At 58.2% G+C, this 12676-nt stretch overlaps 2 protein-coding genes across 3 annotated transcripts in view; one reads left to right on the top strand and one right to left on the bottom strand.

The window, feature by feature from the left end:
- Nucleotides 1–8588, top strand: part of COG7 (component of oligomeric golgi complex 7) — an 85622-nt gene extending 77034 nt beyond the window's left edge. The window contains exons 16-18 of one of the 2 annotated variants that reach the window (XM_059154712.1): nucleotides 2142–2285; nucleotides 4803–4903; nucleotides 5255–8588. In XM_059154712.1, the coding sequence (XP_059010695.1) occupies nucleotides 2142–2285; nucleotides 4803–4903; nucleotides 5255–5257 (248 nt within the window). In that variant the 3' untranslated portion in view covers nucleotides 5258–8588. Of the gene's footprint in view, nucleotides 1–2141; nucleotides 2286–4802; nucleotides 5231–5254 lie in introns of those variants that run through there. The other variant, XM_059154711.1, reaches the window with a different exon arrangement.
- SCNN1B (sodium channel epithelial 1 subunit beta) overlaps nucleotides 8140–12676 on the bottom strand; it is a 58648-nt gene continuing 54111 nt past the window's right edge. Inside the window, exons 9-13 of the mRNA XM_059154713.1 lie at nucleotides 12267–12342; nucleotides 11972–12029; nucleotides 11277–11338; nucleotides 10109–10184; nucleotides 8140–9843 (exon numbers count right to left, since the gene is read on the bottom strand). Of these exons, the coding sequence (XP_059010696.1) occupies nucleotides 9463–9843; nucleotides 10109–10184; nucleotides 11277–11338; nucleotides 11972–12029; nucleotides 12267–12342 (653 nt within the window). The 3' untranslated portion in view covers nucleotides 8140–9462. The remainder of the gene's footprint in view (nucleotides 9844–10108; nucleotides 10185–11276; nucleotides 11339–11971; nucleotides 12030–12266; nucleotides 12343–12676) is intronic.

Here is a 12676-nt window from a genome sequence, read left to right as displayed (position 1 = left end):
CCACAGAGTTGTGGGTCCATATCTGGGCTCTCTTCTCTGTCCCACTGGTCTATGTGTCTGTTTTTGTGCCAGTACCACGCTGTCTTGGTGATCGCAGCTTTGTAGTAAAGCTTGAAATCAGGCAGCCTGACGCCCCAGTTTTTTCTTTTTCAACATTTCCTTAGCAATCCGAACAGCCCCTCGTTTTGAGATTTCTTTTCTCACCTGCATTTTGTGTATCTTGCTCCCATATCTTGCTTCTTGTCCTTGCCCTCTAATTATTCCTGCCTGCTTGAAAACCCACAGATCCCCTAGAACCTACGGGATAAGATCTTGCTCCTCCCTGGCCCGCATTGGAGACCCTTCTCAATCCCACAGTGCACAGCCCCATCTCCCACCCCGACGTGCTCACACCCCAGCCACTCAGAGGATTTTTTTTTTCCTGAGTAAAAGTCTCCTGCCCCGAGAGTCCCACTAGCATCCGAGGAGTGATTGCCCGGGGCGCCTCTCTCTGCAGCTCTGTGTGCACACGCATGTCAGCAGCAGGACCATTTCCCACGTGCCCTGTTTGTCCTGCGCACTTCTGTAAACCCGTGTGTGTGCGCCATCTGCCCGACTGCCCTTTCTCCTCCCGTGTGTCTGGGAAACTGTCCCTCGTGCTCAGGAAGCCCGGGGATGAGCTCTCACTTCCGGGCTCCTGTTGGTCTTTGGCGACGCCCTGGCTACAGCCCCGACATGGCTGCATGATGGGGCCTTGTCTGTCCCCCGGCCAGAGTTTGCCTTCGGGGCCGGGGGCAGTGTGGACCTGGCAGGGCCTTAGACGGGACTCGTCCAGTTAGCAAGCAAGCAAGTACCTGCCACTCTCTCGGTCCCGCATGGGCGCCTCGTTCCCCACCCCACAGAGCCACCCCAGGCCTGGTAGGCTTATCCTTTCCTGGGCCAGGGTCTCAGGGAGGGAGGGTTATGCCCCAGACCAGCCACCCTGCCTGGCTGCGTTGCCGGCCACACGACCACCGGGCCAGCGGTCCATTTCCAGGGTGGAGGCCCTAGACCTCGTGTTCTTAGCTTTGTGCTCAGTTATGTTCATCCTATTTTTGGTTTTTAACTTTCTGGTTTGTGTTTGTTGTACAGATGCTACATGTAAAACAAGTCACAATTTTAGAAAGAAAAACCATGACATCCCATCGGTGAACACCGTGGGGTTTCCATTTTCCCATGTGCAGATGGTATTTGACTTGTAGCTTTGTGTTCTGTATTACTACTGTTGTTATTGGTGGTGATATAGCAGCATTTTGCTTATCTTCTTCTACATGTATTTGTTTTCTCTACTTGTCCGCCTGCTTTTTTTTGTTGTTTAATATCAGGCCTCAGGGTGCAAGGCCTGTCGGGCTAGGACGGCGGCTCCCTCTCCCCATCTCCCTGCCCCAGCCTGACTGGCTCTCGCGACCTTGCTGTTGACCTACAGTCATTGTCTGTTTGCCCTGAGATGGGGTTCCTACGATTCTAAGGGCACCCTCATCGACCCAGGCCTGTTCCCCCAACCCTGCCCGCTCCTGCTCTGTATACAGACTCCTCCCCCTTCCCCACAGGTGATGTGACACGGAGAGTCACCACGTGTGTGGCACTGGGAGTGTGTCACACACTCCATGCTTGAGGCCCAGACCAAGGCGTCACGTGACTCTCACCACAGTCCCGCAGAGTTGGGCTCTCAGAGGCTGGGGAGCACGCAGCTCATCCATGGTGGGGGCCCTGGTCCGGGTCTCCTCCTGCCGCGGTGCCTGTGAGTCAGTCGTTGCCATGGGTCTGTCTCCTGTGGGCCGTGCTGGCTCGCCCACCTTCTCAGCTCATATGGGCTGCGTGTCCTCTCCCGGGGTCCCCCTCCTGCCCCCCCTCCCGGCCTGCGTGGCTGCACAGAGCCCCTCGCCTTCAGGCACGCGGAGATCTCTCTCCCTCACCTGACTGCGCCCTCTCCGGAATCATCTTCGTACTCCGTCCTTACCACCAATTGTTCTCTGTCCCCGTGTTGCCCACGGAGACTGCAGCTCCCTGGTGTGTGCGGGTATTTGGCCCCCGCCATGGGCCTGGCCGCCTGGAGGCAAGACCTGCCGCCGATGGGGTCCTCCCGACCACGGTCGTTTCTGATGCCCTTCCTCCCTTCCCAGGGGACGAACCGCCCGAGCTGGACAACATGGCCGACAACTGGCTGGGCTCCATCGCCAGAGCCACGATGCAGACCTACTGCGACGTGATCCTGCAGATTCCCGAGCTGACCCCGCACTCCACCAAGCAGCTGGCCACTGACATCGGTGGGTGCCCCCGGGGCAGGCGGCCGGAGGGGTGGCTGTGGCCCATCGCATCGGTCGGTGCCCCCACCCTCCAGCTCTGGGCTTGGCTGCGGAGCTTGTTAGAAATGCAGACTCTCTGGGCCTCGTCCCCAGAGATTCTGACCTGGAAGTCTGGGTTGAAGGCTGGACATCTGTATTTTGAAAAACGTCCTGGGGGATGCTGGTAGGCTGCCCTTGAGGGGGGCTTCCATGAGGTGGGTTGAAGTGAGTGACACAGACTTGCCTTTGCTGCCTGGCCTGCTGCTGCTTCTGTATAATTCCCCGAACCAGTGCTGATTAGGCTGCCACTGTGTCCCAGGCATGCCAGGCACTGAGCCAAACCCTTGTACCCACATTGAAGGCCACCTTCAGGGCCCCCCTGTGAGGTCGGTGCACAATGGAGGTCCCCCCCCGCCCCCAGTGCTGGTGAGGACACGGAGGCATAGGACAGCTGAATAACAAGGCCACATACGATGCCTGTGTGCCTCCCTGGTCAGAGGGCCACATGCCCACCTGCTCCTGCTGGCGCCCGCCCCCCCACAGGCGGGGCCCTGAGGTTGTGGATGCTGTGGGCAGGAGGCAGGGGAGTCTCCCCAGGGTCTTGGTATCCTTCCGTGGACCCGTCTCCTCTTTACCTGAAGCAGCTCTTGGGGTGGTGGGGAGAGGGTCGTAGGAGCCTTAGAGATCAGCTCCCTGGGGACCCAGACAGAGCTGTGACCTGGACATCCATGGGGCCAAACCAGGCTATTTTGCTACAGAAGAACTAGAAGTGAGGTGCTTTCCTCCGGGTCCCGAGACGGGCCACTAGGGACGGAGCCAGGCCTGGAGTCCAGTGTCCTGACTTCACAGTCAGCCCTGCGCAGTCGCAGAGAGCAGCCAGCTCTTCACTGTGGCTCTGGGCTGTGTTTAGGGAGGAAGGATGAGGCAATCCTGGCGCCCGGAGGCGGCGCCTGTTGGTACAGGCAGGCGCACTGAGGACGGAACCAGTCGGGACGAGCGAGATGCTGGCATTGCCTGCAGGTTCCGGGGTCCCTGTTCTTTCTCCCTCTGTGTTCAGCTCCCTCTGAACCTCTGGTCCCGCTCGGCACTGACCAAGCAGCCATTCCATTCCGTGTGAGCCACAGAGCCTGGAGCCTTAGCCACTCCCTGGGCTTACTGAGCTTCCGCAGCGGGGAGCGTGGCCAGGACGGGCTCCCGGATGAGCGGAGCTCAGTTTTACAGATAAACTCATGCGGGTGACAGGTGCTGGGACACCGCTCAGCCTGAGTTGGACGTGAGCCAGCCAGCCCGCCAGGGCAGAGCAGGCACCTCCGGTGGGCTGTGGCTGGAGCCGGCCATGGACAGAAGGGCAGCAGGGGCTTTGGTGGGGGGGTGCTGTTCGCTGCCCTTGAGGATGGGATGAAGGCGGAGCCAGAGGACACCACAGAGCACTCCCCTCAGGTCTGGCTCAGATGTGCCCTGCGGGGAGGAAGTCAGGGCAGCACTCATTTGTTACCTGTGACACATCGGGTGCTCCTGTGGCCTTTGGCCCATTTCATCCTCTTGACAGTGCAGCATCGACGGATGGATGCAGGGCCTCAGAGAGAGGGGTTCACCGAGCTCACCCCAACCTTGGAAACCAGTTCTCACCTGCCGCACTCTGCCAGTGTCGCACAAGCTTGCCTGGTGGTTAGAGTCGTGGGGCTTCTCTTAGAAGGATCCTGGGCCCTCTCTCGGAGTTTCTCACCGATGTGGTCTGGGGCGGGCTCGGGAATCGGTCTCTAGCTCGGGCCCCAAGGGGTGAAACGGGAAGTGTGGGAACGTGCAGCGCACCAGGCCCCGAACCCGGACACCGTCCTTGTCTACACGGGGAGCTTGTGCTGGGAAGTCTTAGTCGCTGCGCGTATAAACCCGTGTGTCCCCGGACTCCTTGGGGTCTCCATGTGGTCAGTGGAGTCCCCTGGGGAGTGTGGTCAATAGCTCAGGAGTCCCAGTGTAGCACTGTAGGGGGTGGGCTCGTCCGGCTGCAGAGCTGAGTGTGCAGTGCGTGGTGGGGGAGGGCCAGTCCTATATGCAATTAGAACTCCCAGATTTGGGCCAAACTGACAGGGTTTCTTTTTCGTTCTTCTTCTTCTTTTTTTTTTTTTTTTTTTAAGATTTTGTTTATTAATTTATTTATTTGAGAGAGAAAGTGCAGGGGAGCAGGGAAGAGGGGCAGAGGGAGAGGGAGAGAGAGAATCTCAGGCACACTGTGTGTCGAGTGTGGAGCCTGACGCGGGGCTCGATCCCAGGACCTGAGCTGAAATCCGGCATCGGATGCTCAACTAGTTGGGTCCCCCAGGTGCTCCTAAGCTGACAGTAGGTTTAATCCTCTTGGAAAACCGCTCAGAGTAAAAAGGCCTGGCTGCTCGGGGCAGAGTGGACACCTGGCATTTTGGGGGGTTCAGGGTGGACGTCTGTCTCCGTCCCACTTGGTGCTCAGTCTGTTGAGCTGTGTGTGTCTGCTCCCCATCCGTACAGACTACCTGATCAACGTGATGGATGCCCTTGGCCTGCAGCCGTCCCGTACCCTTCAGAATATCGTGACCCTCCTGAAGATCAAACCGGAGGATTACAGGCAGGTCAGCAAAGGCCTGCCCCGTCGCCTGGCCGCCACAGTGGCTACCATGCGCAGCGTGGACTACTGACAGCCCCCCAGTCCCCCAGCCTGGTTGAGAAGAGGCCCGGGGCTGGGGTTCCGGGGTCACAACAGCTCTCCAGAATGGATTTGTTCAAAACTTCTGCCTGGGATTGGGCATGGTTCATTTCAAAAAGACTTGTTTCGTTTGTATAATCAAAAGGGGGGGGGGGTTGTAAATTAGAGGCGTATTATTTATTAGAGCAGGATTTTCAGATGATTTTCTGAATGATCCGATCTGAAGATTGATAAATACCGTGAAATGAAAGAAGGCTGTTTTCTTTCCTTTGCTCAGTGAATATTTGGGTGCCTTCCATGTGCTGTGCTCCAGGCCCTGGGACACAGGCCAGAAAGGAGGGGGGAGAATCACCAGAGAAACCAGCGAGGAAGAGGCATCAGGGTGGAGGGCAGCCCCCAGACCCACAGATCAGAGCCATGCCTGGCAGCGAGGGACCGATGCAGACCAGGCCCTGGGTCACATCCAAGGTCAGCGGCATGGAAGTAGGAAATCAGGTTAGAGGGGAGCTGGGGGTCAGATCATGGACCAGCCTGCCGGCCATGATGAGGATTCGAGCTTTTACTTTGTCTCATTCGAAAACTCAGCGGGTGTTGGGGACTCTCAGGTGTTTTTGCCAGTAGCTTCTCTGTTAAGACGAACAGAAAAAGGTAATTTGAGTGACTCAAGAAAATAGCATCTGAGCTTTCTCAAGAGCAGGAAGTCCTGTGGCGCCAGCTTTGGGCAGTAACTCAGTGGCTGGAGGAGTCAGGACCAGGACCAGCACTTCCTGTGATTTTGACCTTTTCTCCACGTGCCGGCTCCTTCCCCCGGGCAGGGTGACTCTTGCAGCCGCAGACATCACACCGCGGTCCAGGGGGAGGGACGATGGCAGAAGGGACACTGTCGCTTCACCCTGGAGGCAAAGGCCTCCCGAGGGGCCCCCATGGCTGTCTCCTCGTTTGCTCTGGTGGGTTCTTGGCCACCAGGCATCCTCCCAGCAGCAAGCAAGGCTGGGAGCGCGGGCAGCAGGACACGTCTAGCTGGGGTTCTCTTGGGCAGGATGGTCGCGGGGCATTCAGTGGCATCCCTGGCCTCTGTCCACCAGACGCCGGTGGCGCTGTCCAGCTGGGACAGCCAGAAAGGTCTCCGGACCGTGCCCAAGGGCCAGACTCCCCTCCAGCATGGAAATCCTGACGTGGACCAGGCAGGACTTTTTGCCTAGGCTGGGCGCCCTGATGCCATGTGCAGGCCCGGTTTCTGTTAAAACAAGAGAAGGGGGCACCACTGTGTCTGTGGGGTCCTTTGTTGGAATTCATGTGTCAGGCGTTCCTGCTGCAGCAAAGGCTTGTTTCTCTCTGGGATGCCTCAGTGGCCCCGGGGATTATTCCCATCTTACACACAAAGGCATTAAGGTGTGGGCGGGTTAGGGGCTTGCCTGGTGCCCGCGGCGCCTGTGCTCCTCACCATGGGACGGACGCAAGGCGAGCACAGGACACCTATCCTGGCCAGGACAGTCAGCTTGTGCTGGCCCTCCGAAGTGGCACCACTGTGCGCACAGCCTCTCGGAAACTGGCCCTCACAGGCTGCCCGGGCCAGTGCCATGCTGTTCCTATCATCTAGGGTTTCCCCACGTTCTGTCCACATACACTGGCCCTGAAAGAACCCGCACCAAGAAAAATACTGTGTTTTCTCATGTGGTGGATCATGGGCTGTCCCTGGCAGGGATCGAGCCTGGGTCCTGCCTTGAAGAAGTGAGAGCTGGAAACCTGGAAGGCAGAATGTACTATGCAAAGTGGAAACCTCTTTGGGGTGACCTTTGTGCCAGTGTCCAGGAGACCTGTTTGATTCTTGGCTTCACCACCTCCCGACTGTGTGATCTTAGGGAAGTAGCTTCCCCTCTCTGAGCCTCATTTCCTCTTGTGAAAGATGGGAGCCACAGTAGTACCTAATCAGGGTTATTTGAAGAACTGGTGAGGTCCGGCAGGGGTAAGGCATGTAACAAGTGCCCCTTCCCACTCCTGCTTCACAGTGTCTCTGAACAGAACCTCTCACAGCTCAGGATGAATGTGTGTCCCGGGCTGATTCAGTGACCTCCATTCTTGGGGCTTTTGCTGGAACACTGTGAAGAAGAAGGTTTCTTCCCACCATGTATAGTTGCTGAGCTGAGGGAACGGAGCCTGAACTGTGCGGGGAGGAGCAGCACGTGGAGAGAACCTGTTTGCGAGGGACATCAACATGGACCTGAGTCAGCCCGGAGCTGGGGAAAGCACCAGATCTAGGTGAACCCCAGGAACAGTCGTACTTGAAATCACTGGACTTTTATTACAAGAACTAATGGACTTCCTCTTTTAGCTTAAGTCAGCTCGAATTAGTGTGACCCAAGAGCTGGCAAAAGGAGCTCAATAATAACCACTGCTCTGCCTGCCCCACAGCTTCAGATGAGACGGAAAATAGGAAAGCTCTGGACTCCTAGAAGGGTATTGTGACTGCTGGCAGCGAGGGGATGAGGCTGGAGTTTCACCTTCGTCACCTAGTGGGGAAGTGTCTGGGGCACCTGACTTCACCTGAGTCTCAATGTGCTTACCCTTAAGATGAGATGATAATGCTTCTCAGTCATTCTGAGAATTAATTGAAAAAAGAGGTACAAAGTACTTGGCCTAGTGCTTGGCATGTGGTGTTTGATACAGTGTAGCCATTGTCTGATAACCACAACAAATAATCATTGTGTGGTGACAACTATCCCTAGTAATAAAAGTAGTAGTCGTGGGAGTTAGCGTGGCAGCCACCGAGAACTGGACCCCAGCCTGCAGACTCGCCTGGCCCCGAGCTGGGAAACCCTGTTCCCCCAGGCCCTCCCCACACAATGCTTCCCAGCGCTGTCTTTGGCTGGAGTGGCACCAAGTCTGGGGCACCGCCTTCCTCCACAGGTGCCACTGTGGGTACTTCATGGGAGGTCGGCTTGTTTGCCTTCCCAGCCAAGGACCCAGGTGTTCCCCAGCAGCAGGGCGGGGCCCTCAGAGGTCCAGGCTCTACAGCCAGCGCTGCTTTGTGACCGGGGCTGGCAGGTGGTCCGCTCTCCGCACCTGACCAGCCCCATGCTTCTTTGGTAACAGCTCTCTGGTCTCTCTTTGGAGAGCCATCAGGGTTCCCATGCTTAACAATTAAAAATACAGGACACGCAGTTAAATTTGAGTTTCAGAAAAACAACAAATGATTTTATTAGTATAATATGTCCCAAATATCTTTTTAAAATTTTTAAAATATGTTTATTCATTTAGAGAGCGAGCGTACACACAGGGGCAGAGGAGGAAGCAGAGAGAATCTGAAGCAGACTCCACACTGAGGCAGAGCCCCATAAAGGACTCGATCTCACAACCCTGAGATCATGACCTGAGCCGAAATCAAAAGTCAGCCGCTTAACCTGCTGGGTCACCTAGGTGCCCCTGTCCCAAATACTACTTGCATATACTCACACTAAAAAAGTCAATTCATAGTCTATCTGAAATTCCTATTTAACTTGGGGGCCTGTATTTTATCCGGCAGTCTTTGGCCTGGTGTCCCCACCACCTGATTCTGCTGGGGGCCGCCTGGCCTCAGGTGTGGGCAGGGTCTGGCCCATCCAAGCAGCCGGTCACACTGATTGGCTCAGAGGCAAGCATGTGACCCAATCAGTGACCAATGAGAGTCAGCCTAGGAACTTGCAGAGACAACTGGGAAAGAGGTCCTTACCCGGTGAGTTTGGACTCGCCGGGGGGACTTTCAGTGTGAGGGGAGCCTGCCCAGGAAAGCTGAGACCAAGAGACACCGTTTGAGGTTCTTGAGATTCTCTCACTTAAGCCAGCTTGAGTCTCATTCTCTTTCTCTCTGTCCTTGCCACCCAGAGAAGAGTGGCGGATGGCACTAAGTCACAAGTAGACTGTGGGGACAACGCCGAAACCACCTGCTTGAGAGCCTTACCGCGGCCAGGCCCTTGCTTTCCAGCCACTATGGATGCTGCTTTTATTTTCTAGAACAAAACACGGGCCACCCGGCAGCACGTCCCCCCACCCCCCACCCTGCCCCCGGGCCCGATACTCTTCCTGCTCCCCACAGATGCTCACCTCACTAAACCCACTCGCAGAGGTCAGCCAAGACGGTGGGGACAGACAGCACAGCCTGCCGGGCTGTTTGTCTCGGGAGCAGACAGTGCACTGGGAAGAAACTAGCCTGCTGCAGGGGACAGTGTCCCAGGGTCTCTCGAGCCAGGCTGGGGACGTCCCAGCCAAGGATCAGGTCAGGTTGGGGGTGTGGGCAGGAACCAAATGAGCACATATTTCCCACATCTATACCCGCAACGTGACCCTACAGAGCCCTCAGCCTGGGACTGGCCAGGAGCTGCTGGTGTCTCTCTAGAGAGACACAGACTCTGGCCTTGGATACCCACTGTCCTTTGGAGAGAGCACCCCAAAGTGAAGCTTGGGGCCACGATCTTGGCTTCTCGGGTGTGAGTTCTGGTTTCCCCGGGTCTAGATGGCCTCGCCCTCACTGTCGGACTCGATGATGTCCAGCGGCTGCAGACGGAGGGAGTCATAGTTGGGAGGTGGGGTGCCCGGGATGGGCACGGTCTGCTCATCAGGGTAGGTGCCGGGGTCGGGGCCAGGCCTGGCCACATCAGGCTGGAAGCCAAAGTTGGTGTGAGCCTCCACCAGCTCGGCCACGGTGGGCGGCGGGCCAGCATAGCGAGCCTGGGCGCGTCTCTGCCGCAGGTTCTTGGTGAAGGCCACCAGCTTGATGACGGTGATCCACACAAAGTCGATGAGGATCTCTCCGAATTCGATGAGGCACAGCACCGAGCCCCCCATCCAGAAGCCAAACTGGCCACCCAGGTTTGAGAGCAGCCAAACAATCTGTGGGGAGCAGGGGGTGGACGGCCTGGTGAGGGTGGGGGTCGGGCCACAGGTTCCTGCCTTGAACCCTGCCTCACGGCTTCCTGGGAGGTAGGCCATTGGCCAGGAAGGGGGAACAGGGTGACTGACTCGACCCACGGAAACCATTTGGGACTCCAGGACTCTCCCAATTCCCCTGTAGGGCTCAGGACCCTCCCCCAACCTCAGGGTGCAGGGTGGAGGGGCAGCGGGGCAGGGCTGAAGTGTCAGGAGCCCCCAGACTCACATTATTGGCTGCCGACTCCTCAATGGTGCGATAGTTGAATTCTTGGAAGTAGATGTTGAGCTTGACCACTCCCTTCCTGTAGGAGCAGCAGGAAGGACTGGTGTCCCCTCCCCAGGACAGACATTCACACCCCCATACACACACACACACATGCACGCACGCACGCACGCACGCACACACACACAGGAAAGACAGCCAAGGGGCTGCCCCAGTCCTCTACCTTGAGCTGCTCACATGTCCACTCCCAGGATGGGTGAGGTCCAAGCAAGGGCCCAAAGTGTGGCCCTCCCTGGTCACTCGGAGCCTTGGGGCCACGAAGGGCATCTCTGCGCAGCATCCGCTCCGGGGGCCCCAAGGACCAGCTCTGAGCTCCCCTCCCCCACCCCAGGAGCGGGGGTGCAGCACACACAGTCGGCCCCGCATGGAGTCCTAAGCCTTGTCCCTTCATCAAGGGACCTGGGGCCCAGGCCGCTGGCTGCGTGGGCTTCCCCTTGGCACCCAGTAGTCCCCAGGAAAGCTCCGCTCTCCCACACCTCCAGTCTTCTCCCTGAACACCTCTGCCTCTCCTTATTTGTCTGAACAGTTCCTGCCCCTCCTCGGAGAGTTAGCTCAAGTCCCCCTCCCTCTCCGGCCACGTGGCTTCTTCCCTGCTGTGCTCCCAAAGGAAAGGTCTGACACAGGCTCCCACCCCCATCAGCCCTGTGGGCCTATTTCTGTTCTCGGCACTGGCGCTTCTTCCCAAGAGTATGGACCTGTGTCTTCTGTGCTCAGTTCATGTTCGTGTTGGATGGAGGAAAAGATGGAGGAATGGGTGGACGAGTAGGTGATGGAGGGATGAGCGGCTGGCTGGAGGGATGGGTGCGCGGAGGAGCAGAGAGATGGACGGGTGGGAAGATGGATGAGTAATGGAGGGTTGAATGGATGGGGGGTGGGGGGGTGGTGAACAGGTGACATTTGGAGGACAGGCTCTCCTTGGCGAAGTGGCAAACCCTGAATTCCATGCGCTGGCTTCTCTCCCATTCCCAGGGCCGCCGCCTCCAGGCCTCCTCCTGGACCTGACCAGTGTGAGGTGTCTGAGTCGCGGCCCTGTATCCAAGCCCCTCCCTTGAGGCTCTGGTTCCGCCCATTCTCTGCATTTCCCCCAGCCCCACCCAGACTCTAGGCTCACCTGCTCAAGGTGATGTTGGTGCTCTGGTCCCGCTCCTGAGACAGGACGTGGAAAATCCAATCCTGGAATCCAAGAAGGCAGCTGAAAAAATATGCACCTGCAGCACCGCCTCCCAGTCACGGGCCCTGCCCCCAGTCAGGGACAGACCACAGCCCCGAAGCTTCCCGAAGCCCCCTGGGACGGTGCTGGCACAGAGAGGAGAAAAGTTCTAGTGCACACTGGCTGCTGCTGCGGGGAGGAGGCACTCTGGGCTCCAGACACCTCCCCCAGAAGCCCAGCCATGGCGCTGGCTCTAACCCAGCTCCGGCCGTCGCGTGTGCTGTGCCTCTGCCCGCGCCACGTCGTCCTCAGCCCGCCGAGGCCAGCTCAGCTCACGCTGCAGCTTTCACTCAAATGTCGCCTTTGCTGGGAGGTCTTCCCTGACCACTCTGTCTAAAGTGCTTTCCCCTGGTTACTCTCCGCTCACCCTGTCTACTTCCTACCATCATCAACTTGATGTGTATTGTCCATCTCTGCCACTAAAATGTAAGCTCCCTAAGCGCCAAGGGCTTAGCCTCTCTCCTTCACTGCTGTGTCCCCAGCACAGCGCCTTGGGAGACACAGGTGGAGGGACAAACAGCCTGCAGACCTGTGCCCAGACCTGTCCCCCAGCCCAAAGGTGGGCGGCCAGGAGCCCGGCCACTCCACCGCCTCACCTCAGAGGCCTCGGAAGGCCAGTCGGCCATGGAGATGGTCATCTTATACTGGGTGTCACTGCAAGGGAGAAGGCAGTCCTGTGGCTGTCGCTGCCCCTGCCAGCGCTGCCCCCCACCCCGGCTCCCCAGTCCCCATGCCCCCCACCCTTGCCCCCCACTTTCTATGCCCCCCACTCCGGGTCCCCAGTCGCCATGCCCCACAGCCCTGCTCCCTGAGTCTCCGTGCTCCTCACCCTGGCTCCCCAGTCCCCGCACCCCCGGCCCCTGCCCCCCATTCTCCGTGCCCCCCACTCACTTGCAGGACTCCTTGCACATGTTGATGCAGGTCTCCCTCTGGGCCACACTCATGCGCAGGCGTGAGTAACAATAGGCTGAAAAGGACGAGGCGGGGGCCGGCGGGGAGAGTTAGAGGCAGGGCGAGTTAGAGGCAGGGCTTTCTACATGTTCTCCTCTCCCTCTTTGGGCCTCCGGCTGTCCCCTGCCTTCCTGGCCATGGCCACCCGAGGCCAGTGGTTCAGTGGGAGGGGGTGTGTTCTCCGTCCAAGCTCTCCTGCCATGGAGGGTCATCCCCTCCCATCCCGCACCCCCTGCCCTCCCCATGTCCAGCCCTTTTGCCCCAGCCTGACTTTGGGGAGCCTCGACCCAAACATTCCAGACTCAGCTCAGCAGGATGACAGCAGTTTTCCCTCTGTCATCCCCACTTGG

The sequence above is a fragment of the Mustela lutreola genome, chromosome 17 (genome assembly GCF_030435805.1).
Source record: "Mustela lutreola isolate mMusLut2 chromosome 17, mMusLut2.pri, whole genome shotgun sequence".
Lineage (NCBI taxonomy): Eukaryota > Metazoa > Chordata > Mammalia > Carnivora > Mustelidae > Mustela > Mustela lutreola.
This window is presented reverse-complemented; position numbering and strand designations above follow the sequence as displayed.